Source organism: Setaria viridis, chromosome 4 (genome assembly GCF_005286985.2).
Source record: "Setaria viridis chromosome 4, Setaria_viridis_v4.0, whole genome shotgun sequence".
Classification (NCBI taxonomy): Eukaryota; Viridiplantae; Streptophyta; class Magnoliopsida; order Poales; family Poaceae; genus Setaria; species Setaria viridis.
The window spans coordinates 32837189-32863005 of record NC_048266.2 but is presented as its reverse complement, the minus strand read 5'-3'; the positions used below and the strand labels follow the sequence as shown (position 1 = coordinate 32863005).

At 41.2% G+C, this 25817-nt stretch overlaps 2 protein-coding genes across 4 annotated transcripts; one reads left to right on the top strand and one right to left on the bottom strand.

The window, feature by feature from the left end:
* Positions 1–1520: 1520 nt before the first annotated feature.
* On the bottom strand, positions 1521–10308 carry LOC117853220 (uncharacterized). 3 transcript variants are annotated; one of them, XM_034735599.2, is made up of 18 exons: positions 10192–10308; positions 8749–8814; positions 8232–8313; positions 7790–7940; positions 7294–7438; positions 6610–6997; positions 5893–6076; positions 5146–5247; positions 4723–5058; positions 4289–4372; positions 4054–4212; positions 3767–3850; positions 3519–3656; positions 3122–3234; positions 2427–2625; positions 2257–2338; positions 2062–2181; positions 1521–1975 (listed from the first exon to the last, which is right to left on the bottom strand). In XM_034735599.2, the coding sequence occupies exons 2-17, from the start codon at positions 8795–8797 to the stop codon at positions 2081–2083; spliced, it is 2397 nt and encodes a 798-aa protein (XP_034591490.1). In that variant the 5' UTR covers positions 8798–8814; positions 10192–10308; the 3' UTR covers positions 1521–1975; positions 2062–2080. The 3 variants fall into 3 exon arrangements, with proteins under 3 accessions (XP_034591490.1, XP_034591489.1, XP_072149356.1); XM_034735598.2 differs by having other exon boundaries at positions 8749–8811; positions 10192–10301; XM_072293255.1 differs by lacking the exon at positions 10192–10308 and adding an exon at positions 9848–10071 and having other exon boundaries at positions 8749–8811.
* A 9706-nt stretch (positions 10309–20014) lies between these two features.
* On the top strand, positions 20015–25291 carry LOC117853024 (AT-rich interactive domain-containing protein 6). The gene is made up of 13 exons (XM_034735368.2): positions 20015–20785; positions 20875–20914; positions 21884–21936; positions 22090–22135; positions 22678–22770; positions 22976–23098; positions 23176–23224; positions 23296–23368; positions 23638–23704; positions 23971–24021; positions 24147–24239; positions 24329–24459; positions 24845–25291. Exons 1-12 carry the CDS (start codon positions 20178–20180, stop codon positions 24428–24430), a joined length of 1398 nt encoding a protein of 465 aa, XP_034591259.1. The 5' UTR covers positions 20015–20177; the 3' UTR covers positions 24431–24459; positions 24845–25291.
* Positions 25292–25817: the final 526 nt, after the last annotated feature.

Genomic DNA, 25817 nt, shown 5'->3' with positions numbered 1-25817 from the left:
GGATCTTCTTTTTGCATAGTGCTAAAGTTAGAAATTTGGAGGTAACTAAACATGGCGCTAGTACTCCATCCACATCCAGCAGCAGCTACTCCTGGCAGCTAGAGTATTGCCTAGTGCCTACTAACCACTTGTAGTGCTACTGTTCTTGGAGTAAATACTCTACTGGCTGTTAATTTCCCGATTCCAATGGTCCATCACCACATATACTCTAGAAAACACTATTTTTATCCTTCTCAATGGTGTAGCTTACGACGGATCAGCCAGATTATTGGCACATTGAGCAACCCATCCTAATATTTCGTTTAATTTGCAGACATATGATCCATCACTCCATATCTGTCTTGTTGTCTACGACTTCCCCACCGTTATTAGGGCATACTCCCTTCATTCTAAATTGTAGGTCATTTTAGCTTTTCTAAGCTCATAGATATTATTGTACATCTAAATGTTATTCGTTACACATATATCAGCTTCTGCTGTGGTTCAGACATACAGTATCACTACAATTGATACTACAATTCCGCTAATACTGTCTCCAATCCAACATAGATCATTTTCTACAGTATGTGCAATCAAAACTTTAGTTAGGGGGTGTCTGGATCTTTAGTCCAGACTAAAATTCATGTCACATCGAATTTTCGGAGGCTAATTAGAAGGACTAAACATGAGCTAATTATAAAACTAATTACACAGATGAAGGCTAATTCCCGAGACAAATCTATTAAGCCTAATTAATTCATCATTAGCACATGTTTAACGTAGCACCACATTGTCAAATCATGGACTAATTAGGCTTAATAGATTCGTCTCGCAAATTAGCCTCCATCTATGCAGCTGATTTTATAATTAATCTATATTTAATACTTCTAATTAGTATCTAAATATTCGATGTGATAGGAATTTTAGATGCTCCTCAAGAACCAAAACGGGGCCTTACTTTGGTACCGTGTCCATATACACTTAATTAGCTTTGTCACCTGGCAACTGTGTGAACAGATTCACCGTCTGAAGTGCCTGACACCCATTCCTGAGCTCTGACGTGCCATAAAATTAGAAAAGTGATTTGAGATTCGAGTTCTTCGTTCACAAAAATTGCAGAAGACCATAAGACTTGACTTATAGCCGAGACAAGTCAGCAAGACACAAGCTTACCGCCCAACGCACACAATAACTAGTCTATTCATATTTATTTAATACCTGTTATTTTATTACATGGGACTACCAGTAGAGGGATAGAGAGAAAAGGGTCTTGAATTGGTACGGCAAAAGCATGGTGGGACCCAGCACTTGAATGGGGGAGCCTTCGTTACAGCGTTCAGCTCGGCGACTGCATGAGCGACTGCGTTCTCTCCCCTCCACCTCATCTTGTAGCTGACATGGCGGTCTGCTCTAAGAACGTAGACATTACGTCCGGGCTCCGGCTATGCCCGGTTTAGGTCATATGGCAAGTAGGGACAAGGCATTAATGCATGCCTCGTGCAACATCAGTACATCACACAGTATGAGAAGCCCTGTGCAGATGCAGCAAACAGTAAATAATGCGTATTCCGCTATTCGCACCTCTAAAGTTCAGGATGAACACAAAAAAGGTTCAACGGCCCTATCAGTGGCGACTGGCTAGTGGCTACTGGAGCACTGTGCGCAGCAAAAAACGATCTGCCCTTCTCGCACCCTAACATTGTAAAGCTCACAGGCCAGTTATTATACACACTTTCACCGACTGAAGCTGTCAAGCTGCTAACATTTTGAGAAGAAACACCTAGTTACAAACGACCCACTAATCCACCACTATATTTACAAACACGACAACAGCACTTCTACTGCACAAGAACAAAACTGGTTATACTGATGCAGTGCTCCTCCAATAGTGTGCGTTGAAAGAAGGCCTCAGGCATTAGTCTTGAAGTCCACGCGAAGCATGATACCACAGATGGGGTAAAAGTAGGGGCACCAACAAGCGATCAGAGAGAAAAATCTAGGGAAACAAAGCATAGTGGTTATTACTGGTTTATGGGCTAAAGCCTATGTGAGGGGTAAAAAGGAAAAGGACATGATGGTTACCACATGTTTTCCAATTTCGTCAGCATTTGTAAGTCTTCGCAGCAGGTCCCCTTCTAAGCCTCTTTAAAGTAGGGCGAGGGGCATCATCCTCTGTTTGTGAGGATGCACCTTCAAAATCATCTGAAAGAGGTAGTTTAGTTCATGCAAGATAAACAATTGAATATAAAGGGAATATCAGCTGCACAATCTTCCTACCATCACTGTTGTTCTTGGGCTTTGATGGTACCCCACTTGAAGAATTCTTTCGCTTGTTGACCTCTAGGGTACCCTGGACATTCTGAGTACAGAATGTGATAAAGCTGTCTGTTTACATGGCTTTGATCTTGACCAAAAGAGAGAAAATGTATTGCATGCTTTATAGTTACCTTCGCATCTTCATCTTGAACAATCTTCTCAACCTCAAGGTTCTCAGGCCTCATTTCCTTCTTTGGTGTCTCTCCTTGCTGGGTAGTCTTATTTTGTTCATCGTTGCCAGATCTCTTTTCACCAATCACAATGACACCACGTCCCATTTGTTGCTCTGGAACCTCACATTTCCCATTGAAGGGTGACATGTAGCAGAACCTGAAAGTGAGATCGTCAGTGCTTAAAACCTGTCAATAAAGTACAGAAACAGGTGATGCCCATGTATAACCAACATTATAAACTCTCCCATCTAAAAAATAGCTTGAACTGATCAGTGGATTGAGCTCCCATTATTTAACTGATGAGTACTAAAACTGCTGCATTAACATTTATCTAGATCCAGTAAGGTGAGAAGCCAGCAAGATGATCATCATTAATTAAGTGATCCAGTGTGATTAACATGGTAAATCATTAATTATTCATAGAGTATGGTGTCACGGTAGCCCAGAAGTGCACAATGGTACAACTACTACATATGGATACGAACATCGTGTATGATTCAAGAGAGCATAATTGCTTGATTGATACGTAAAGACACTGCTCTAGTACATTGAACATGTAAACCAATCAGTTGCCATTGCAGCTAAGAAGGGCACAATAATAAAATAATGACTTCATCATATATGAAAATCCTTCATGGTTGCCTGATACAAACCATTCCACTGGAAGAGTGTCTGTATTGAAGCCTGCATTCAACACTCTCCATTTACGACAGCTGCAGCACTGAACCCAGTCACAATCAGGCTTGTGGTGCTCATCCCTTTTTCTCTGGATGAAGAAAGTTAACTAGAGTGAGCACTTCAAAAAAAGAACGCATGTAATCTTTTCAGAATAATATAAGAATCTACAATGAGAATTTAGTCCATATCTAACATGAAAATTAGCTCCCAATGGCATAAGAAGAAACAATGATTGGAAAGAAACTTTCCATCCCATTCCCTGCTATGTTCATTCTATATATTAATATGAACACTTAGCACTTCATGACCCAGTGTGCATGAACAGTAAGGCACATCTAATATATTTCAAAATAAAAGAATCATAACACATACCACTTCGAGATTGTCAAATTTTGTATCCCAGTATTCATCCACTTTCCTACCAAGCCACTCCTCCAGTTTAGCATAAATTTCACAATCTTGAAATCCCTGCTTACTGTTCAAAACCCAAGAATTACCATCTTCATCATCCTGCAAAAGAATAGAGAATTTAATTCCATGGGCTAAACAACAGGACATCTGAATATCTCACACTGAAAAAATAAACAAAGTATAGGAAAGTCATGGTATTTAAAGCATACAATGAGATTTGTGATATCTGCAACTCCTATGACTCCACGTCCCACATCAGCACTATGCTTCTGGCCTCCAACCCGCTTGTAAGACTGAAAAGTGAAACACATGATCAAAAGTAGAACAATACAAACATTTACAGCTAAATAAACTTGAACATGAAAAGGTCAATGTAACTCCTGCAAATAGCTGTTAAATCTAACATGTATTTCCATGCTCAACATAAATGGAACTACAATTCTCTCCAACTCTAATCTAGAGGGCAGAGCAATAATACCATAATAACCAATCTCACCTCAATCAGACGACCATGCCAATACAAGAAAATTCCACAATTTGTTCTGTCCCATTCTACCTTGCTCCTTCCCAGGGTCAATAGAATAGTCCTTCCCATAATTTCACCAGACATAACAGATGTCTTGTTAAGGGTCTTTGCCAAGGGACGGCTTTTGACCTGCCAAGTACAAAACCCAGTGAATAAAAACAGGAATACACTATAATATAGAAAGAAATAATACAATAATATTTACCAAAGATCCTTGGACAGATATCTTCATCCGAGGATTCAGGAACATAACTTCCAAATAGGACTGAAGAGAATAGTCCAACAGCACCTATGAATACGATCCATCAAAGAAGTGAAATGCACGGCAAGAATTGGAAATACAAAGTTAAGAACTTGCCAACCATGGTGTAACCAAAGAAAAAGGTTAGGATCCAACTCAGTCATGCACAAGATTCAGAGTACTCAATGTGTGAGTGACATGCATCCTCATCAAAGTACCAAAGCAAATCTTACAGGAAGGATACAAAACCATGAAAGGCTATAGTATTCCATCAGAAAGCTACAATGAACTCTGGTTTCTACAAGGTGAAATTGAAAATACCCCTCTAAACTCATTTTTAGTATGGTTATCTCTTGCCTCAAAAGAGAAAATAATCGATGAAGAGTTAAAGAGAATACCTTGTTACTTGTTTGTCCTGGACGTGATCTGATTCTTCTTGAACGGATTAATATGTCTCCACGACCATTGTGCACAGGATTTTCAGAAGACTTGCCAGAATTCCACTCCAAAGTGTAATCATTACCCCATCTGTCTAAATTCCATATGTAAATTTGTGTCCCTGTACGCTCCTCACCAAACAGGCCTAACTTTTCTCCAATGAAATACTCATTGAAGGAAGAAAATTCCTTAATAGCACTCAGGTTATATTCTGCAGTGGCTTCAGACTGGACACTCAAATCAACTTCCATGTATTGCCCTTCCTTTCGATATGTCACCACAGGGATCTCAAGATTCTGCAGCAAATTATCCGATTTAAAGATCTTCAATCGAATGTGATATACAAGGGTATAAGGGCAGGCAATAAGAACAACAATACATACATCCTTTTCTTCATTAAAAGACTGGGAAAGAAAGGCCACTGATCTGGAGGATGAAGTTTGAGTAAGCACAATTGCATCCTTTCCAAGTTTCATAGCACCAGTCTACATGTAGCACACAGAAAATAGCAAAGTTAGTAACAACAACCACAATCTTCATACAATATAACTCTGTATGCAAAATTTTGATCGGCCAAGGCTGCAGCCATGATTGAAGTACTGTTCACAGCGCTAGGAAGGAGATCTATGAATCCTGAACCAGGAATTCTGAATTGATAGAACCAATATTTGTTTTGTCTCAAAAAGTAGTGTATCTAAGCAGTGGACATTTTCATTCATCAAAGCTTTTACATCAGAAATGATTGGGCGTGTATCAACTTGGAAGATAACACTGGGCAGAAAAAATCCTAGCTAACAGAAATGATGAATTGATTGCAGATCTCTAAAATTGTCGTCGTAGAACAAATAGATCATCTGGGACTAATTGAATAATGTAAAAACAAATTCTCAACATCACACAAATAAGTGCCTTCAGATAAAACTGTTTCAGCTGCACCATACCAATGGAACATATTGCGTTCGGTATTGGAATTTGAAGTTGAAGGTTTAAAGTACTTCAAGGTAATCTAAAGCATATATCACATCAACAATGAGGATAGAATGGGAGCTCAATCTAACACTGTGACTGTGAGTAGAATACTGAAATTGAGGAAATAAAGCAATTCTACAAGACTACCAAGAGATGTCTACCTTAAATCCAATTCCAAATCTCCCAATCTGATTCTCGCGATGCTCATTTGGACGTTTGTGACCAAAAGAGATCATCCTCATCATATCAGCATAAGTCATTCCATGCCCATCATCAATTATAGATAAGACAGGAATTTTCCTCTGTGCTTTCTTTGAAAACAAAGATTCAATGGAAATACTCAACCTTCCATAGTGATAAACAACAATAAACAATAAAAAGTAGTTAGCATGATCAATGAGGAATAACAGAAAACAGTGCATAAACTATGTTAATAACACATCTTGCAACAGGATTCTGAGAACTACAAATAGTAAGGGTGACACTATGGTGACATTTAATCTATGATCTACCATTCAATTTTTATATTAAGAGAATTACTAATCATTAATGGTTTCATTCTCCCATCGAGAGGTTGATACTAGCAAGAGTCCTATTATTCTTCCTTTTTCTTTGAAAATATTAACCAACTGAGAACCTTTCTTTTTTCTTTTTTTTTTTGACCTAAGTCAGTAGGGGAGGCCCCTACCTATTTTTTTAAAAAACGAGAACATTTCTTAGGGCTACATGAGAATATTGTATTATTAAAATTGGTAAATATTTTCTTAACCAGTGCTTTCATGATACAACATAAAAGCAGATTATAAACTGGACCTAAACTGATTGCAAAATAAAAATCACCATATTCTGATTACAACATCCAGAAGATATGAGCATACCTAGATGCACCAGCATCTCTGGAGTTATCAATGAGCTCAGCTATTGCTCCAAATATCCAGCCAGCATGTGTCTGACTTAGTGTTCGCAGATAACTAGGGTCCGCAACAATGAAATTTTTTTTAGGAGAAGCCATTCTCTTCTTTACTACTGGATTCGAAACTCTAGGACTGTCTTCAATGGACTCGCATGGTGAGGATTCTTGAACTGGTCTATGAAGTCCTGTGACATGTGGATCATGATGCTTGGATGAACTTTCCATCTCCTTGAGGTTTGGTCCACTATCACAAATCTCCTCTTTAAAGTATGGTGGCTTCTTTGAACCATATTGAAATTTACTCTTGTAATACCTCTTTGAAGAATCCATTGCAGGATTATTCACATATCTCCCTGGTGTCATAACATTTAAGAAAAGAATGGTCAATTAGAAAATCAATTAAAATCATTAAAAGTTAAAAAAAATATGTGGTATATTATGTTGAATATCATCAACTTCAAGCATGTACAGCCCAACACAATGAAATGAGAAAGTAAACAATCTTTAGGAAATGGAATGATATCACCCACACAAAAACAAACTGTTAATGATGAAATGCTGATTATGTAAATGTAGCAATGTAGGGCTAGTGAATTATCTTAGGAAAAAAGGAGTTGTTTTCAAGAGGCAGCACAGCAAAACCGCTCACCAGATGTTCCTGCCATCTGTTTGCAGTCTCTAGGGTCATTTCGTCCACATTTGTACAAGAGCACCGCATGTGGAAAGTTTGAGTATTCATCAGGTTGAGAAGGAAGTATGTGGAAGGTTGAAGACTCACATCTAACAATAGCAGCCTTCAAAATCAAAACAAAAGAACAGATTAACTAGATTGTCTGACAATAAAATACAGCACAAACAAACTGCCTACAGTATTTTAGATTGCACAAAAAAATTTGACAGCACATCAGGCCCCTCTCCCTCATCACCTCCCTTTATCCTTACTAATCCAGATGTCCCTGTTGCTATACACTTTATTGTAAAAACTACTTACACCGCACCCAAACAAGATGAGAACTCCAAGAATGGTAAATTGGGCAGTACTTACTCTTAACCCCAATTTTTTAACAAGAGTAACTTAAGATACCAAAAGCTACCTTCTTAATTTAGTATTTTATCACTTTATGTACAGTGTGGAAAATATTTACCTTTTTATTATCCGAAAGGAAGCGCATGAACTTTCCCCATTCAGTTTTCTGACGACGATCTTCGGGATCAGGAAGCAGCGAAAATTTTGGGAACACACTCTTCTGGTATGCTTTAGTTGGCTTAAATGAAATAATTGACCAAATGGTCGGCCTGCAAAAGGAAATCATAGTTGTGATTTTATAGTGCATATACATCAAGGCATGAAAAGAACAGACACATAATGCTTCCATGAAATAAAAAAAATAAGTGGATGAAGCTAATGTTGAACATATAGACAACAGTGTTGAACTTAACCGGTCAAAAGGCCATCCATCCACAGTTAAGTGATGTGCAATAGTATGTTACATAATTATGAAACATTAAATTCCTTTCACCACAAGTTTGGTCCAAGTATAAGAAGTACTCAATATAACTAATTGCTCAGAAAAATTCTCAACTTACACTTCTATGGGAAGGTCGCAAACTTTGGTGCGGCATATGTTCTTACCGTCCTTTTGCAGCAACACATAATTCAAGCAGCCACCTACCATAAAAAACTATATTCTTCAGGACAAATCTTGCAACATTTATTTTACTATATAAATATAGTTGGATAACAAGCCAAAAAGGAAACAATGTTCAAGTTTAAGAAAAACTACACAAATTAGGAACGAAAAGTTTCATGAATAGCATGTGTTCATGAGAGAATTTGGACCCATTCCAAAGTCCAAGCCCGCAATCGATCCATGAGCAATTGGAATTACATGGCTACAACTTACAACTGAATTGCACAGCGTATATGTGGTAAATTATCAAAACTACGGTACAGCTCATAAGAAGATATGGTGCAGTATGTAAATTTTAGCAGTACAAATAGATTTGGTATGATCTCATCAAATTTTGTTATGTAGAACCCAATCTACAAAAAAATGTGGATATTTCATTATAACAAACTGACAATTATCAGTGATACGCATACCTTGATTTTCATGTGGTTGCTCATTCAAATCAAATGTCACACTTCCCATCGCTTCGACTTAACCTGCTAGAATAGCATGAACATTGGAGTGAGACTCAATTATACTCTAAGATAATGCGCATACATCTAACTAAACTGAAATCTAGCCTGCATATTGCACTGAAATGAATCGGTTGTTCAAAGTTGAAAAACAAAATGAAGGTAAAAGATTAAGATTATTCCTAGCCAAGAGGCATGCAAAGCATAAACAGGTCCAGAACTAATATAAAATGTAGCATAATTACTCTTCCTAGATAAAGACAGCAGGATAGTAGATGGGTTTTCCTTTCCGAAACACACATGGAGCTATCTAACCTAGTCCTAAAGTTCTACTGCAGAAATTGCAAAAATCGAAACTGACACAAATGCCAGCAGGAAAATCATATACAGTGAAGTGCAAATTTACATGTCCACGCACATGCTTCGAGGTAACATCAAAATGGAAGATACAGCGAGACAACTAATAACTCATGGAGCTATCTAACCTAGTCCTAAAGTTCTACCGCAAAAATTGCAAAAATCGAAACTGGCACAGATGCCAGCAGGCAGATCATATACAGTGAAGTGCCAATTTACATGTCCACGCACATGCTTCGAGGTAACATCAAAATGGAACAGATTCGGCAGCCCCACCCCAGGCACGCGCCCAATGCATAAACCCAGGCCTCAAAGAAGGCCAAAAGGCCGTGAACCACCAAAGACGCTCCTAACACAACTGTAAGTCTACAGCATTGCACAAATTCCGCAAATAATGCATCAGGATCAGCGCAAAACACTCAGGAATCGCGAGAAAGGAGAGGAAATCTCAAGCCTCAACCCCTTGTTGCTTCGATTCGAACCCCAGAGTCCACCAAGGAAACCAACCACAGCCCTTCAGCCAGTAAATTAATCCATGGGCACCAACTTAAACCCAAGTAAACACAGAAATCAAGGCAAACAACTCTGACGAGGCGAATCGCCTCACGAACGCCGCAACCATTTTTCCGTACCGCAGATGCAAAACTCGCAGCCACTAAAACCAGATTAGTTAAGAGCGGGAAATAATCCCCCGATCACGCACCGGATGTTACGCAACCGCAAGCGACGTACTGTGACGTACTAGAGGGGAAAGCAACCAACCCCACGCACAGAAAACCCAGCACTAGCAACAAAAACCCCAAACCCAAACAGGATCAGCGAGCAAGCGCCGCTATAAGCACACCACGCGGCGGCGCAGAGTGGCCGAACACCGGCGCGGGAGGGCGCACACCGCAAAAAACCCCACCCAACCAACCACCCCGCACCCACGAGCCCGCGCCGCGCGCGGGGCGAAACGGAATCCGCGGCGCGGGTACCGCTACCACAGCGACAGGACGGGACGGGAAGGTAGGAGAGCGGGATCGGAGCAAGGGGTAGGGGCATTACCCGGCGGCGAAGGAGGTGGCGGAGGCGGGTTGGGTGCGCTGGTGTTACGGAGGCGGAGGGGGCCGCGCTGCGGAGGAAGCCTGCCGGAGCGGCGGGTCCTGCTGCCTGCCAGGCTGGCCGGCCACGGTATAATATACGGTGGCGCATGACGGAATTGCCCTCGGGGTTGGTGGTAATCCACGGAGGCTACCACCGTGCTGGGGCTCATCACTCATCAGGGCCTCTGTTGCTGGTTACTGGAGCAATTACTATGGTTATTCACGGTGCGGATCGTCCTGACTGACTCCCGGCGCCTGAATTTTTTTGCCCGTTTTGTCCTCTGCGTAGATAGGGGAGTTTGGTATATTTTCAGGAACGGCTCCCGAAGCCGTTTTAGGTGAAGGGGTGCTAAAGAACTTCAAAGAAATGGCTTCTCCAACGAAGCTCTTGTGAAGCCGGAGCCATTTTTTTATGCGGGAGACAGCCGGAAATTGTGGCTCCGTACGGCTCCTCCCTCAAGCCAGCACGGATGGTTACGTAATTGCTTGTGAACTTGCCAAAATTACATGAAAAATGCCACCGCATCACCTATCCTAACCGGCCATGTCTCGCACCCTCTCTCTCCCTCTCTCGCGCTCGCAGAAGCCCGATGCCAGCGCCATAAATCCCCTCCGACGCCCAACACCGGCGCGCAGGGAGGCCACTCCGAGTGGGGAAAACAATGGATCCACCATGGTTGACCTTGATCCAGGGATTGGGGCTACCAAAGCCTCTGCATCTGGGCCAGATGGCGCCCTGCCCGGCCCGACGGCGGCCGACCAGGCAGCGGCTCACCAGGATGGCGGCTCATGGGCCAGCGGTCCGATGGCCGCCTCGACCGCGGGCGCAGGAGCGTGGCTCGGCGGCCCGCCTATGGTGTGGGCGCCGGCACGCCGGCGTGTTTCCAGGAGGGGTGTCTATGGCGGGCAGCGGAGTGGTGCCGGATTGGTGGAGCAATGTAGCGGCAGCCGCGGCTCTCGGGCCGGAGTGGCTCTCTTGCATCTTGGTGACATCATCGCCTTCGGTGCCGGCACCGGTGTCGGTCGGGAACCATAACACGAAGGCAAGGGAGGCAAGGGCGGTGCCAGTTCAAGGAGCCTCTACTCGCCGTGGAGGAGGACGCGGTGGCCGGGCACCTAGACCACAAGTGACGATCCCTGCTGCTCCTGCAACCGTCGATGTTAGCAATGCCGATCCAAGGTAAGAAATACTTGTCATGCTAGCAATTCATTGAGCATAGATGGAATGTCGTGTCATACATCTCTGTGTGAAAATGGAATGTGTAGTATGCTTGGAATGTGTAGGTTACTTGATATTTGGTGCTTATGGTAATGATTTTATTGGCAACAGAGATGTCGCTTGGTGTGATGAGAACACTAAAATAGTCTATGAGATTTTTGCAGACGAAGTTCAAAAAGGAAATTGATCAAGCACTAATTTGAATAAGACTGGTTACAAGAACGTGATACAAAGGTTTCATAAGAGGACCGGTCTTCTGTATACTAGAAAACAGTTCAAGAACAAATAGGACAAATTGAAAACTGATTATGGAATTTGGAAGCATCTAACCAATAAGGAGACTGGTATAGAATGGGATGAATCAGGAAAGAATATAATTATGTTAGAGACTTGGTGGAAAGAAGCAGCAACAGTAAGTGTAAGTTATTTTTCATGCTAACAATGCTCCATTGTGTTGCTGCATGCTTTGTTTCCATACTGAAAATTATTTCTTGCATTACAGAAAATAAAGGGATGTACCAGATTCAAGAACAGAGGGCTCCAAAATGAGGAAAACTTGGGAATTATGTTCGAAGATCTTCGTAACACTGATAACGATCATTGGTGTGCTTCTAGTGGTGCAAGACCTTCTCAAACAAATCTGTCTGCTGGTACTTCTTCCATTAACCTTGATGATGAAGATGAAGCTGAAAATTGCGATGATAGTCAACTAGAGGAGGTGACACCTACTAGTGGGAGAGGGAAGAGAGGTACAAGGGCTGATAACAATAAGGGAAAGAAACCTAAGACAAGTGCAGGTCATTGGTTTCATGAACAAATAGGCAAGATTGTGGAGATGAATGAGCGAACAACTGCATCTTGTGAGTCCATTGCAAGGATGTCATGACTTTGGTGAAGGACAGTGGTGCTGTTCCAAGAACAAATGAACATTTCATTGCATCTCTTATTTTTACAAAAAGGCTGAGAAAGAGATGTTCATGACATTGGATACACCTGAAGAGAGATTTGATTGGTTGACTAGAAAGCATGAGTAGATGACTAGAAATGATGTGCCTAAGTAGAGCATTTTGGATGTTACTTATTTGTTGGCAACCAGTGTATCCTTCCAATTATAACTTTTTATTTCTGAATGTTATTTATTTGTTGCTTCCAATGGTACTAGTTTAATGGCTTGTAATAATTTGTAGGCTCTGTATGACTTTCCAATGCTACTATTTCGACTTGTAATAATGGTACTATTTTAATGATTGTTCTTTATCTCATGCACAGATCTTAATGATTGTTCTTTATCTCATGCACAGATCTGATAATTCTTCTCATGAGACTGATGATAGTGCTTCTAATGGTGATGAATGGACTGTAAAAACTCTTGCATTGTTGAGGGGTGCTCAAAATATTCAATTTATGACTATTGTTCTTGCTTTCAAATATTTCATGACATACCATGACAAAAATGGGACTAGAACTCCAGCATAGAGTGGCTTTGGTTGGACTATGGAAAAACTTCACGCTCCAAGACAGAGCCACAATATGTTTAGGATGGATCCACACCTAATCTGCATGATTTGCTAGCGAGTACATATGGTCTTGAGTCAGTTGTTCACATTAATTTTATAGAATCACTTGCTATGGTCCTACTTGTGTGTGGCCAAGGTATGTCAAAAAGTGCTATAGATGGTATATTCAACCATTCTTCGAAGACCATCAGTAGAAAATTCGAGGAGGTATTGAATTGTGTGGTGGTTATGTGTAAGGATTACATAATTTCAGTCTTACGCACCCAAGGATCAGTAATGATCATAGGATGATACCACATTTTAAAGATTGCATTGGTGCCCTAGATGGTACTCACATTTTGGCAACACCACCTCCTCATTACCTTATTAGATATATTGGCCGAAGTGGCAAAGCGACACAAAATGTTCTTGTTGTTGTTGATTTTGACTTGCGATTCGTATATGCAACTATTGGGCAGCCTAGATCTATGCATGACACTAATGTGTTGTTCCATGCACTGAGGCATGATTATGACAAATTCCCGCACCCTCCTGTAGGTATGTTCATATTTCAAAATTGTACATGGACATATTTGAAATGCAGCTCATATAGTTTTCCATGTGTGCTTAGGAAAATATTACAATGTTGATACCGGTTACCCAAACAGATCTGGGTACTTGGCTCCATACAAGGGCGCAAGGTACTATGTGCCAGAATGGAGGAGGAGGGGTCCTGCTCCAAGCGGCAAGCATGAGCTCTTTAAGTATTTGCATTCAAGTCTTTGTAATGTGGTAGAGCGTGCTTTTGGAGTGTTGAAAATGAAGTGGAGAATACTTCTCAAGATGCTGACTTTTCCATTGGAGAAGCAAATGATGATCATTGCCGCAACCATATGCCTCCATATACAAGATAAACATTTTTGTAAATGTGATCGGAATCTTGATTATGTGCCCACTGTACCATCAAGATATGCAAGACATCTTCCTTCCCAAAATGCAAGCGATGCATCAACTCCATAATCGAATGATCGAGCAATGGATAGATTCCGTGATGATCTTGCAAGGGCGATCTTTCTTTCTAGATCATCATGAGCATCTATGTTGGCTTGTATGGTTTATGCGAGGATTATGCCTCATCTTTTGTAAAAACCACTACTATTATTGCTGAAAGCGAGGGAGCAAGCCAGAAACTCTCGCGCTGCTGCCCTAGTTACTACCATTATTGGCTGCTAGCTACAGTACTGCTTGGGTTCAATTTCCGTTTCTTTTTTATTGATGTACAATCGAAACTGCCAATGGTATTACTGAGTAGCTAGTAATTGCATACCAACTACAGCAAATGAGCAAAGACGGGGCCATCACGAAGACACAGCCCTGCTGCATATGAGATCTAGAAAATATTTCTATTTATTTTTTCAATTTACATGAACTAAAATTACAAACAGAAGGGAAACATACGATTCAACTTAACAATCAAGTTATATATCAAGGGGCATATTGGACATTTGACATCTCCAATCCATCCATGAAAAATAGGGTGAAGCAGTTTTGCCAAATGTTTTTAAAATGGCTTCAACTCCACCAGAGAAACCACTCCACCAGAAGAGTCGGAACTGGAGCCATTTTCAAAGGAGCCGAAGCCCTACTAAACGAGCCCATACTTGTGCAGTGCAGTAAGGAATCTTTCTCATAATCGTCTGCTACTCCACTTGAAGCATCAGCTCGGCCATGACTGTCCTCTCTGAAGAGAGCGAATCCATTGGGGAAATTTTGCTGATGTACCGTGTATACCTTCAATTTGATTTTGACTCAAAAACATAGGCTATCTCAGGGAAGTATGTATTTTGAGTCAAGAATATAGGTCTTAGGGAAGTATGTATTTTGACTCAAGAACATAGACTATCTCGGGAAGTATGTATTCCGTACATCAGTACATGTAAAACCAGACCACGAAACTAAGAGCCAGTTTGGTGGAGCTCCTCCTGGCTCCGGCTCCTTCTGACGGGCTACTGTTCATTTACTGTAGCATGGAGCTTCTTTTCTCTCTCCTTCTCCTCCCCCTCACAATTTGTGGCTCCTCCGGCTCCTTGGGGCTACTGGAGCCCAGCCAAACTAGCCCTAACATTACTACAACACCATGCCATAGTTTGCTACTATTGAGTATTGAATATCATTGCATTGCATTAATTGAGTATTGAGTATCATTGCATTGCATTAACCTCTTTCTTGTTCCAAGATGGGCACCATTAATACTATAGAAGCTAGAGGGTGGTCCGTGTTGCTACTATTGAGTATTGAGTATCATTGCATTACATTAACCTCTCTCTCTTGTTTTAAGATAGGCACCATTACTATGGGAGCTAGAGGGTGGTCCGTGTGGGTCAGGGACCACCCTAAAAATCTATACCAAGCCCATTACCACCTATTCTGATGTTCCAATCCATAAAAATTTTGATGTTCCAATTCATAAAAAGAAGCATCGCTCCCTCGTCATTTTGCATAAGCATGAGTCGTTCATCCTTCAAAACCGCGAAAAGGTGTGGAGATGATAATGTATATCTTTTAAACAATGTTAAGCTGGACCATCCTAACTCGAAACCATAGCTACGCCAGTATCAGTTGCCACTGTCATGAGTTTTCACTTGTTGACTACTCCCTCCGTACTATAAAGACTTCGTTTAGAAAATTTTAGATAGGATATTAGCAATGTTAAAAGTTCAAAGTACCCCTAATAATTCTTCTTAATCTGTTTTGGCATCCGAGCTGCCAGATGGATTACCGAGTAGAATTAATTTGGCATGCACGCTTGCAGTAATTGTCGGACATGTTAGTCTTCTTATTTAGCGAGTCTGGCTGATGGTGGGAGTAAATGATCGATTCATATGTTATGAGGGTTGGATAAAACTATATAAACATTTTTTGTGGGATAAATTTTGGAGGTTAAACGAACCGCCTTCTCGGACGGAGGGAGTACCAAATATCTGTCTGATAAAGTTGAAGCAGCGAGACTACTGAAGTGCGCAATTTAAGAGTGATTCGACAAGGGCTGCGCTTTATTTTAGATTTTATTTTAACTATTAGGAGCATATTTTCTTTTTAAACTAAAAACTTAATCTAATTCCTCCTACTGGTCTAATAATAAAAGGAAGAGAGGTTCTCTTCCAAGGTTTCCTCTCTGGCTTATTAATCTCAGATTTTAGGGTTGCTACGGCCGGTTTTCTTCCTCCATCAACTCTGGTCAGGTAGTGAACGATATGCGTTCATCGTCTTCAAATGTGCCTTAAGGTTGGTGTGCTAAGACGTGGGCTGTTGCGGCAAAAGCTTAAGGTTTGGGACATCCAGACGAGATTATGGGTGGATTCTGCTCCAGCTCCAGCGTTCTTTGGCAGCCGAGATCACCGGCGATGTTGAAGGCAAAAGGAACATGGATGTTTTTCTTTTGTATTATGCTGTTAGTCAGGATCCTTTTCACTGAAGTGGAGATGTCTTGTTAACATAATTCTTCATTTCTTCCCTTCCGCACTACCGTTTATACTGGAACGAGAGGGTATCTTAAATTCGTTAGAAATTGAGCAAGTAAAGAAATTTTTGGAAAAAAAATCACATAGCAGGAGAAACATTTTGAGGAAATCAAAAGAAAGAAGAACAATGTGGTACTGCATTACATCGAGCCTAAAATTCAATGATTTGTTTACTCGGCGACTTGGTGATTTTTAACAGCACAATCTACGTACTGCGTTCGACCGTTCGTTCTTCCTACCACTGCCCATGTTGCCTGATCGTTCTTGCTCCTCCGTGTCATATTCCTCGGTGCTTTTGCCCTGTCCCTGGTAAGCTCGAGAAAAGGCGCAACATCTCGCGAAATGGCAGCAATAGCGTGCGTGCAATTTCTTCGTAGCTCGTACCCGATGCCGTGCGCCTGGCTTGCACGATCGCGAAGGGGTGTTTGGGAGGAGGAGGCTGAACTTTAGTCCTGTCACATCGGATGTTCGGATATTAATTAGGAGGACTAAACATAAGCTAATTACAAAACTAATTGCAGAACCCCTAGGCTAAATCACGAGACGAATCTATTAAACCTAATTAATTCATCATTAGTGAATGGTTACTGTAGCACCACATTGTCAAATTATGGACTAATTAGGCTTAATAGATTCATCTCGTGATTTAGCCTAGGGGTTATCTAATTAGTTTTGTAATTAGTCTAGGTTTAATACTCCTAATTAGTATCAAATATTCGATGTGACGAGGGCTAAAATTTAACCCCCTCCTACCAAACACCCTGGGAGAAAGGAGGTCAATTTTGGCTTGCACAGATACAGTAGCGACTAGCGAGATTGCAGCACTTGCACGTACATGTGACACGTGGCTTGCTAATGCTAAGAGAGTATATCGGCATGTGCAAGTCTTTCTTTATCCAGCGATTCTCGTAGTCAAACAAACCCCAGAACCGTCTTTGCTTCACGTACACGTGCACGCAACATTGAGATTTGAGAACCAGGGAAGGATTGGACATTTTGGGTAAAGAATGCTCCTTCCTCGAGCTCCCTAGTGGTTGATTTCAAAGTAGTCCATCCGTCTCAAATTATAGATCGTTTTGATTTTTCTAAATTTATAGTTTTTATTATGTATCTAGACATAGCGTATATCTAAGTGCATAGCAAAATCTATAAATTAAAAAAATTTATGAATCTAAAAAAGTCAAAACTACCTGTAATTAGGAACGGAGAGAGTAAAAACGAACAAATGTAGGAACGAATGCGCATCAGGAAAACCCTGGAATGATGCAATAATGCACGATGGCCAAAAAGAAAATTCTAGATTCTACTTGGATATGTATTTTCTCCATTAAGATTTCGTAACGCAGGTGCATTTTTTGTGTGTGTGCTGAAATCGTCAGAACAACAAACTTTTGTTATAATAAAGAGCTTCTTTATAGTTACCACTGTTATTCTTTTGTCTGCCTTCTTTCAGTATTTATTGGCTCGTTCACATGCTTCTTCTTCCATTCATTTTCAAATAAAAGTAGGCCAACTAATTTACCCTAAGTATCATATATTTTTCTTAAACAATATAACACAATAACTACCTCCAAAAATACGGGGGGAGCGCTCCTAGCAGGTGGACTATGTGCAACCCATAGTCCACAAGCTAGCAAGCAAATAATATCTTCACACACAAGCATGTGGCTACCATGCTCCTATGTGCAACCCGTAGCCCACAAGTTAGCAAGCAAATAATGTCTTCACACACACGCATGTGACTACCATACTAGTATGTGCGACCTATCGAAAGAGCTTCTAGCAAGTGCGTGTGTTGCCGGTGATAACAGCGGTTAAAGGTCTAGTTACCCATTTATCTTTTTTTCTCATCCTGCTTCATTTGCCCTTATTCTGTTCGTTGCTCCTCTTCTTCCTCTTAATTCTTCTGGCTACCATGGGGCTTCTCCATTGCCTCATTGCCTGCTAATCCTCTGCAACCGATTATTGGTGTTCAAGGGATATCCTTAAGTGGTACATGTTCGGAGGGGGTTGCTGGATTTATAGCATGATGGTAACACAAGGCGCAAGGATTAGACATATGATCGGACCGCCAATGAGAGTATAATACCCTAAGTGTTGTATTATGGGGTGTTGCATATCGGTTCGCTATAGCCAAGAAGTGAGGGTTCGAGAGAGTTTCAGGATTGCCCCTCAGCTGCCTTGTAGAGCCCGATTTACAAGTTTAATGCAATATATCATCTAGTCAGTTTACAAGGAAGGATGATGTAACTAGTATTCAAGCAATATCTTACGGTTCACGCTGTCTTGTATCATGCCTGCACGCCTAGAATCATTGGCTAGGTCAGGCCATGCCGTTCATAACCGAACAACCTTCCCGATGGTGGGTATAACTGGGGTTCACCATTATCATTGATAAAAACACCACCTCAGCGGTCTCCACTATAGCCCACAACTAGCGGTGAGGTTTTGACCTCACATCGACGCCGTCCACTAACCTCCCCTATTTTTTTTAACCATGATTGACACACACCACCGAGTTATCTTCCACCGCATGCTAAAAAAGCGTGTCACACCTATTGTTTTTTAACTCTAATCATTTCTTCTATAATGTAAACTTCATTGCTTCTTCTTCAACTCTAATTAGCGAGCTTTGACATTCTACCATTGCCACTAGCCACCACCATGCCTTCAATCCAAGAGGTGAAGTGATGGCCTCGTCACTGGACATCAACTGAAACCACACGGGACATCAGTTTTCATTGTGTATATATGTGAGAGATAAACATGTAGAAAGAGAAAACAAAGTCGATATTGTCGGAAGAAATATGATAGCATGTCGGAACCCTCCCCTACACGTATATGCTCGCTACCATAAAACCACACATCTATACATACATGAGATAACTCGCATAGTTACATGCATAGTTTATGAAACCGGACTCATCTCACTTCAACCCATCCCCATAAATTTCATTTTGTTATTTTCATAAATACCACCTAAGCAAGGAGTAGTAAAATGGTAACTAAGAGCGTGTTTGGTTTCCCGCCACGGATTGCCACGTCAAGCTGCGGCGGTGCCACAAGAAAAAGTGACCTGCTTGGTTGGTGAAACATATAAAGCGCCCACAACTTTTTACTACTATCGCTAGTGCATTTTTGCATGATGAGTGTGCCGCCGCCAGAGCCTTGGTGTGGCTAGTAATGGCCAGCAACCAAGAAACTATATTAACTATATTCTCCAATATATAATTTCATATTGTGATGTTTAAAATCGTGTGATGAATAGGGAGGTTGAATTGATTTTAAAGAATTAGAGAGAGCACCTAGTGTTTAGGGTTGTTCCGTGGATATGCTTATTTTCTCTCTGCATTAAATCTCTATCACATCATCATCAATCATCAATGCTTACTATGTGGTTGGTAGCAGGTTATTTATTGAAAATGATATTCACACTAGCCTAAATATATTTTAACAATAAGTCAATAAATAATAAATATTTTTTACATAAAACAGAGAAAAAGCACGGAACATGACAAAAAGGGTTAAACTGGGAGCGCCACGCTCCCCCACGTAAGCCCGGCATCAGACTTTCAGTTCAAACCATTCCCCCACTGTTCCTCCCGACCTCTCCCTCCGCCCCTTGTCTCGTCGTCTCCCCATCTCCGGCTAGGGTTTGCTCATCCCGCCGCGCCCAACGCCCTCCTCGCCCCAGCCACCGCCGGGACCAGTGATGTCACAAGAGCAAGGTGGGGAGGAGCCGCCGCCGCCGCAGCCGCAGGCGGAAGGCGAGGCGCAGCCGGCCGCGGATGTCCCCATGGGCGAGGCCGCGGCGGTGAAGGATGAGGAGGAGGAGGAACCCGCCATGGGGGAGGGCGGCGCAGACGGGGCGGCCGGCACCTTTGATTCCGTGGAGGTTTCGGTGAAGCCCGAAGCGGCGGGCGCGGAGGATGGGGACGGGGAGGAGCTGAACGGTGACGCGGCGGCGGATTCGGTTGGCGAGGCTGAGAAGTTGGAGAACGGGGATGAGCCTGTGACGGTGGGCGGCGAGAAGGAAGGCTCGCCAGAGGGAGGTGCTGCGGAGGGTGGTGACGATAAGGGCGTGGATGGTCAGAATCAGCCTGGTGAGAACCAGCTTGTGCTGGTGTCGGCTGAGGAGGACCCTGTGATGGCCAAGCTCTCAAAAAATTCCTTCATGTTCGATTACTCCACTGGCGGTGATGACTCGGGGACTGAGGAGGAGCAGGCTGCCTTCATGAAGGAGCTCGAGCGGTTCTACAGGGAGAAGATGATGGAGTTCAAGCCCCCGAAGTTTTACGGCGAAGGATTGAATTGCCTCAAGTAAGCACACACAAGATAGACTTTTTCTTGGATTATTCATTGACCTGTGACTGTGCTGAATGAATTAACCGAATCTTTACTATCATTAGATTGTGGAGACAAGTTACTGGATTGGGTGGCTATGATCAGGTACTCACCATTATTTACACCTTTCTGTCTCGTTGAAGAAAAAACAAATGAATTATTTTTTCTGGGGATGGTTGAGTTATGGTTCCATTTGCATCGCGTTCAATCATTAATATTTTTGTTCTGTTAATGAACACGCTATGTCTAGAAAATGTGTAGCAATGAGCTCTTACTAGAGTTCATGCCTAAGTAATTTCTTCACCCTCTGTGCCTTTGATTTCCTTTGTTGGTACTTAGCATATCATTCTCCTTTAACTTTGTGCCTCAAGTAGGAGTTAAAATTTTTGGCTAGCTTGCCCAATGTTGCCTACATATGTTTTATTTGACCATCAAATCGCCTTAGGATACGTACCCTATGCAGAGACTCAGGCCTACTATTATCTGATGTCACCCTTTTCTCTTCCAGAGTCATATACACAACCATCATTCTGTTTTTTTTTGTGGAATATGCTTAACCCGTTCACCTTGTTTGTAGCATTCTGTGTCCATGTTCAAATCTTCTAGTGCCTGTTCTAAAAAACTCTCGTGTACCTGCCTATGAAACACTAGGTACTACTGTCGGACTCAGGCGGCCCGTGATACACCATTCCTCTTATTAACATGCTTGGCACTATTTTTTGTTTACATATAGTGGTGAAAATCTCAACAGGTCGCAAAAACTTAACCTTTATAGGCATGAATATTTCCATTTGAGAAATCACCATTTGCACATTAAATAACTATTATGTTCCTGTTTAGTGCTTAAATATTCTCCGTGCTACCAAATGGATTGACATGATTTATTTCTTTTGTCCACCAAATTTGATATTTAATCTATTTTATTTCTTTGTGGTCATAAAAATATGTATCTGTTGATTTGTGGTTGTGACTGCTTTTGGCCCTGTTTCTCTAAGAGTGGTTTGATTGTGTAATAATTTTAAATATAAATTTTGCACTGTATGCTTGCTAACTAGTTGCATCAACACTCGACAGGTGACGTCATGCAAACTGTGGCGCCAAGTGGGGGAGTCATTCAAACCTCCAAAGTACGAATTTGATAGTCTGCAATCATTCCCTTCATGGTTTCTCAACTGATGGTTCTCAGCTGTCATTTTACGATGACAGAAATTGGGACATAGTTGACATAAACTCTTCTTTCTGCTATATCTTCCATGATTTGACCGGCATGTTTTGTGCAGGACGTGCACAACTGTTTCATGGACCTTCCGTAACTTCTATGAGAAGGTAATTCTACATTTCCCAGTTCGTAGGATTACCTGGTCCGCCTTAATTGCTCTCTAGTTTCAGGACTCTCTTAGCACTTAGTGTTGCCATGTTTGGTAACTGCCATGACAGTTGTTTGAACAGAACACCTTTCATTTAAGAACATTCTACATGATCATGGCAATGAGTCTTGTGGACTCTTGCCATCTGACAATATGCTCTGTTTGTTGGAAGTTTTTCCAAGCTGTCAACATAGGATTATGCATATCAAATTTAATATACTCTATTGGCACAGAGCATATCAAGTTTTAGGTTACATTGTGGATTTCCTTTTCTTTTTTGTGAAAAACATTGTGGATTTCTATTGTAGTGGTAGGATTTTTGTATACATATTCTGTTAGTTTATCCACCTAGGTTTTCCTGAGAACTTCAGAAGAACTGTTCCCCACAGGGATGCAAAGTGTAGTTCTGGGTTTGTCAAGAGTGGTTGAATTCTTTAGTGTGCACTGATTCCCCCCTGTTTCCTACTGTTGTCTTCAATTTTCTCCCTCGCTCTCATGCAGGCACTCCTTGAATATGAGAAACACAAAATTGAAACAGGACAGTTCCAAGTAGCTTCATCTACTTTAGCAGATCGAATTGGTTCTGAGAGCCAGGTACAGTTTTTATTTGGGTTAGCATATGTTGTTTTTATATGGAACTCAAATAGAACTAATCCTTTTTGTAGATAATTTAACACAAACTAGTTTCACATGCAATGGGATTCATTTTATATCTAAGATCCATGATGATTCCATGAGCTAATATGCTGCTTTTGAGATGTGGAAGGAGCCTAAAAGTTGATGTTATATGTTTCCCCAGGTGGGTGGAAGCCATGTATCTGGCTCTGGAAGAGCCAGAAGAGAATCAGCAACTCGTGCTATGCAAGGCTGGCATTCCCAGCGTCTACTGGGAAATGGTGAAATTGCTGATCCTATAATTAAGGTATTGGTTGCTCTCAAGTCAAGGATCACAAGCAATCTTTATTTTGTTGTATAATAACCTTTTTTTATTTTCCCCAGGATAAAGGCACTATTGTCTTGAAGAAGGATAAGACTCCTAAAAGCAGTGGTACTTTCCTGCATTATCTTTTGTTAGACTTGCATTAATGCCATTATTTACTAATAGTTGGATTTGCGTAGGTTCTGCCAAGAGGAAAAGGATGCCATCCTTGGAAGATGACAGGGTGATGCCATATAAATCCGATAAGCTACAGTAAATCCCTTGTGGACTTCTGTATATAATCTTCACGCAAACCTTGTGTTCATTTTCCTTGCTGTTACTGTCAAAAGATCAGTAAGAATTGCAACATTGCATCATAGCATAGGCTACATTCTGTTCTTTTGCATGGCAAATAATAGCCCTATGGAGCATAATACCCATTTAAGTAATTATTCAGACTTGGCATTGCATAAGAACAAAGTCACCGTTTCTTTTTGCTCCTTGGACTTTAATTGATTGGATGAATTATTGCTATCTGGCAGAAATGACTCAATGGTTATTGACATGGGCCCTCCTGCTGATTGGGTGAAGATAAACGTCAGGAGAACTGTGAGTATCTTTATCTTTATTTTCTCTGTAGTTAAATATTATGGCTCTATGTTGTTTGTTATGCTTTTGCCTGTGATTCCGAAAAGGACATTTTGAAGCACTAAAAATTAATGCTACTTGAACTGCTGATTCTTTTTGAAATGTATAAATACCAGGTCTTGTGGTTATTATAGGAATCTTAAAAAATACCATGTGTCAGCCAGAATTAAGTGAAACTGTGATCACTTGTGGGCATTTTGTGAAAAAGATTTTCTGTTTTCTTGCAGAAAGATTGCTATGAAGTCTATGCATTGGTTCCTGGCCTTCTGCGTGAAGAGGTAAGTAAATGCAAATCTTTTTAACTGGTTGGTTATTGCCCCTTAATCATGATTTTCTCATATGTGCTGCCAAAAGTTGCAATGCTGAGGCTGCTTATAGAGTGCTGATGCATATTTGGATGCAGGTGCATGTTCAGTCGGATCCTGCTGGTCGTTTGATAGTTACTGGAGAACCTGAGCAACTAGATAACCCATGGGGTGTCACTCCATTCAAGAAGGTCTGTTAACTGTTTGAATTGTATACTGATAGTTAGTTTTTGGTATAAGGATATACTCATTGGTACTGAAAATGGCACATCCATTGCAGGTCATTAGTTTGCCTTCCCGCATTGATCCTCACCAAACCTCTGCAGTTGTCACTCTCCATGGGCAGCTATTTGTGCGTGCACCATTTGAGCAATCAAAATAACGATGCCACATGAAGCACAATAATACAAAGTATGCCCCCCATTTTCCCCCTATGATACACTACTAATTCTATGTCGTTTCACTCTGAAGCCGTCATCTATTAAGAATGAAAACTAATGGAGAGATGCACTGTTGATGATTTTGTTAAAATTAAAATCCGCATATGGTTGGTTGTGCCGGTGCTTTAAAAGTGTCCACTGTTGTTTGTTCATGAGTCATGAAAAGGAAAACTATTTGCGGCGGATTTATGTTCTGAATTGTTGTTTGTATTGAGTGCAAGAGTTATGTTGTTTTCTTCAGTCAGGCTCCAATTAAACTAATACCATCACTTGATTTCACACTGTCTAACTAGCTGTGGACTCAGCACTTAGTTTCCTAATTAGCACACGCCTCACTAACTTTGTCTCTACTGCAGGTTTGCCTTATGGGTGAGATTATGTGGTTGTGACATGAGCTTAGAAGTTCTCACCCTGCTCTTCATCGAAAACTAGTTCCTTGCTGATTCTAATGCTTCAGACTCCTTCCTTGCTAATCTCTCATGTATCAATTAAGTTAAACTCATTAGTTGACATAGTTCTGCCTGTATTGGGTTGTCTCCATTGGCTGTGATTTGTAGCTAAAGCTAAGTTACTAAAAAGCCTTTTAGTTTAGAATGTTAATATCCTGATGCTCAATATGTTCATGGTTTCTTTCAATTTAACCCGCATAAAGTGTACTGTTTGTAGCAATGTAGCCCCAGTATTTGAGTTCTCAGAACATGTAGACAGGTTACTGGTAGATTCATTGTATGTAACTGTTGCCAGATGCATTGGTATTCAACATGTATGGTCAAACAATCTAAACTTTCTGTCCGCCTTTGAAACCTGCTTCTCTATGATGTGCCTCAGTATTATCCGAAAAACAGGTAGCACCAGGGAAGACTGCGTTGAGGACCATGGTTGTTGGTTTGTGTTGCTTCCAGGACAATGTTTTTCACAGATTCAAGATTCTGTAAGAAAAGATTGTAACATTTTCTTGTTCTGATGGGCCATAACTTGTGCTTGGATGCTTGCAGCTGCAGAGGATTACCTTGTCCTATTATTGTTTGCTGAAATTTTCAACTCTGTTCTGCAGGAGTACGTGTGACTTGTTCATATCATTTAGATCAAAATTTAATGTACTTAGTATAAAGTCGTAAAACAATGAGCTGTTGCTCCCACATTTTGTGAATGCATAACATGAGAATATCTCGAATTGAAAACAAGCTAGCCATTGTAGCATCAAGCATAAGCTACGTCTATTATTCATACATGATACGCTGACGCATCTGACACACACGAGAAGACATCATGATAGGAAAATGCATTGTTTCCTGGTGCAATATTGAGGGCTGTTTTACCGTGCGACGT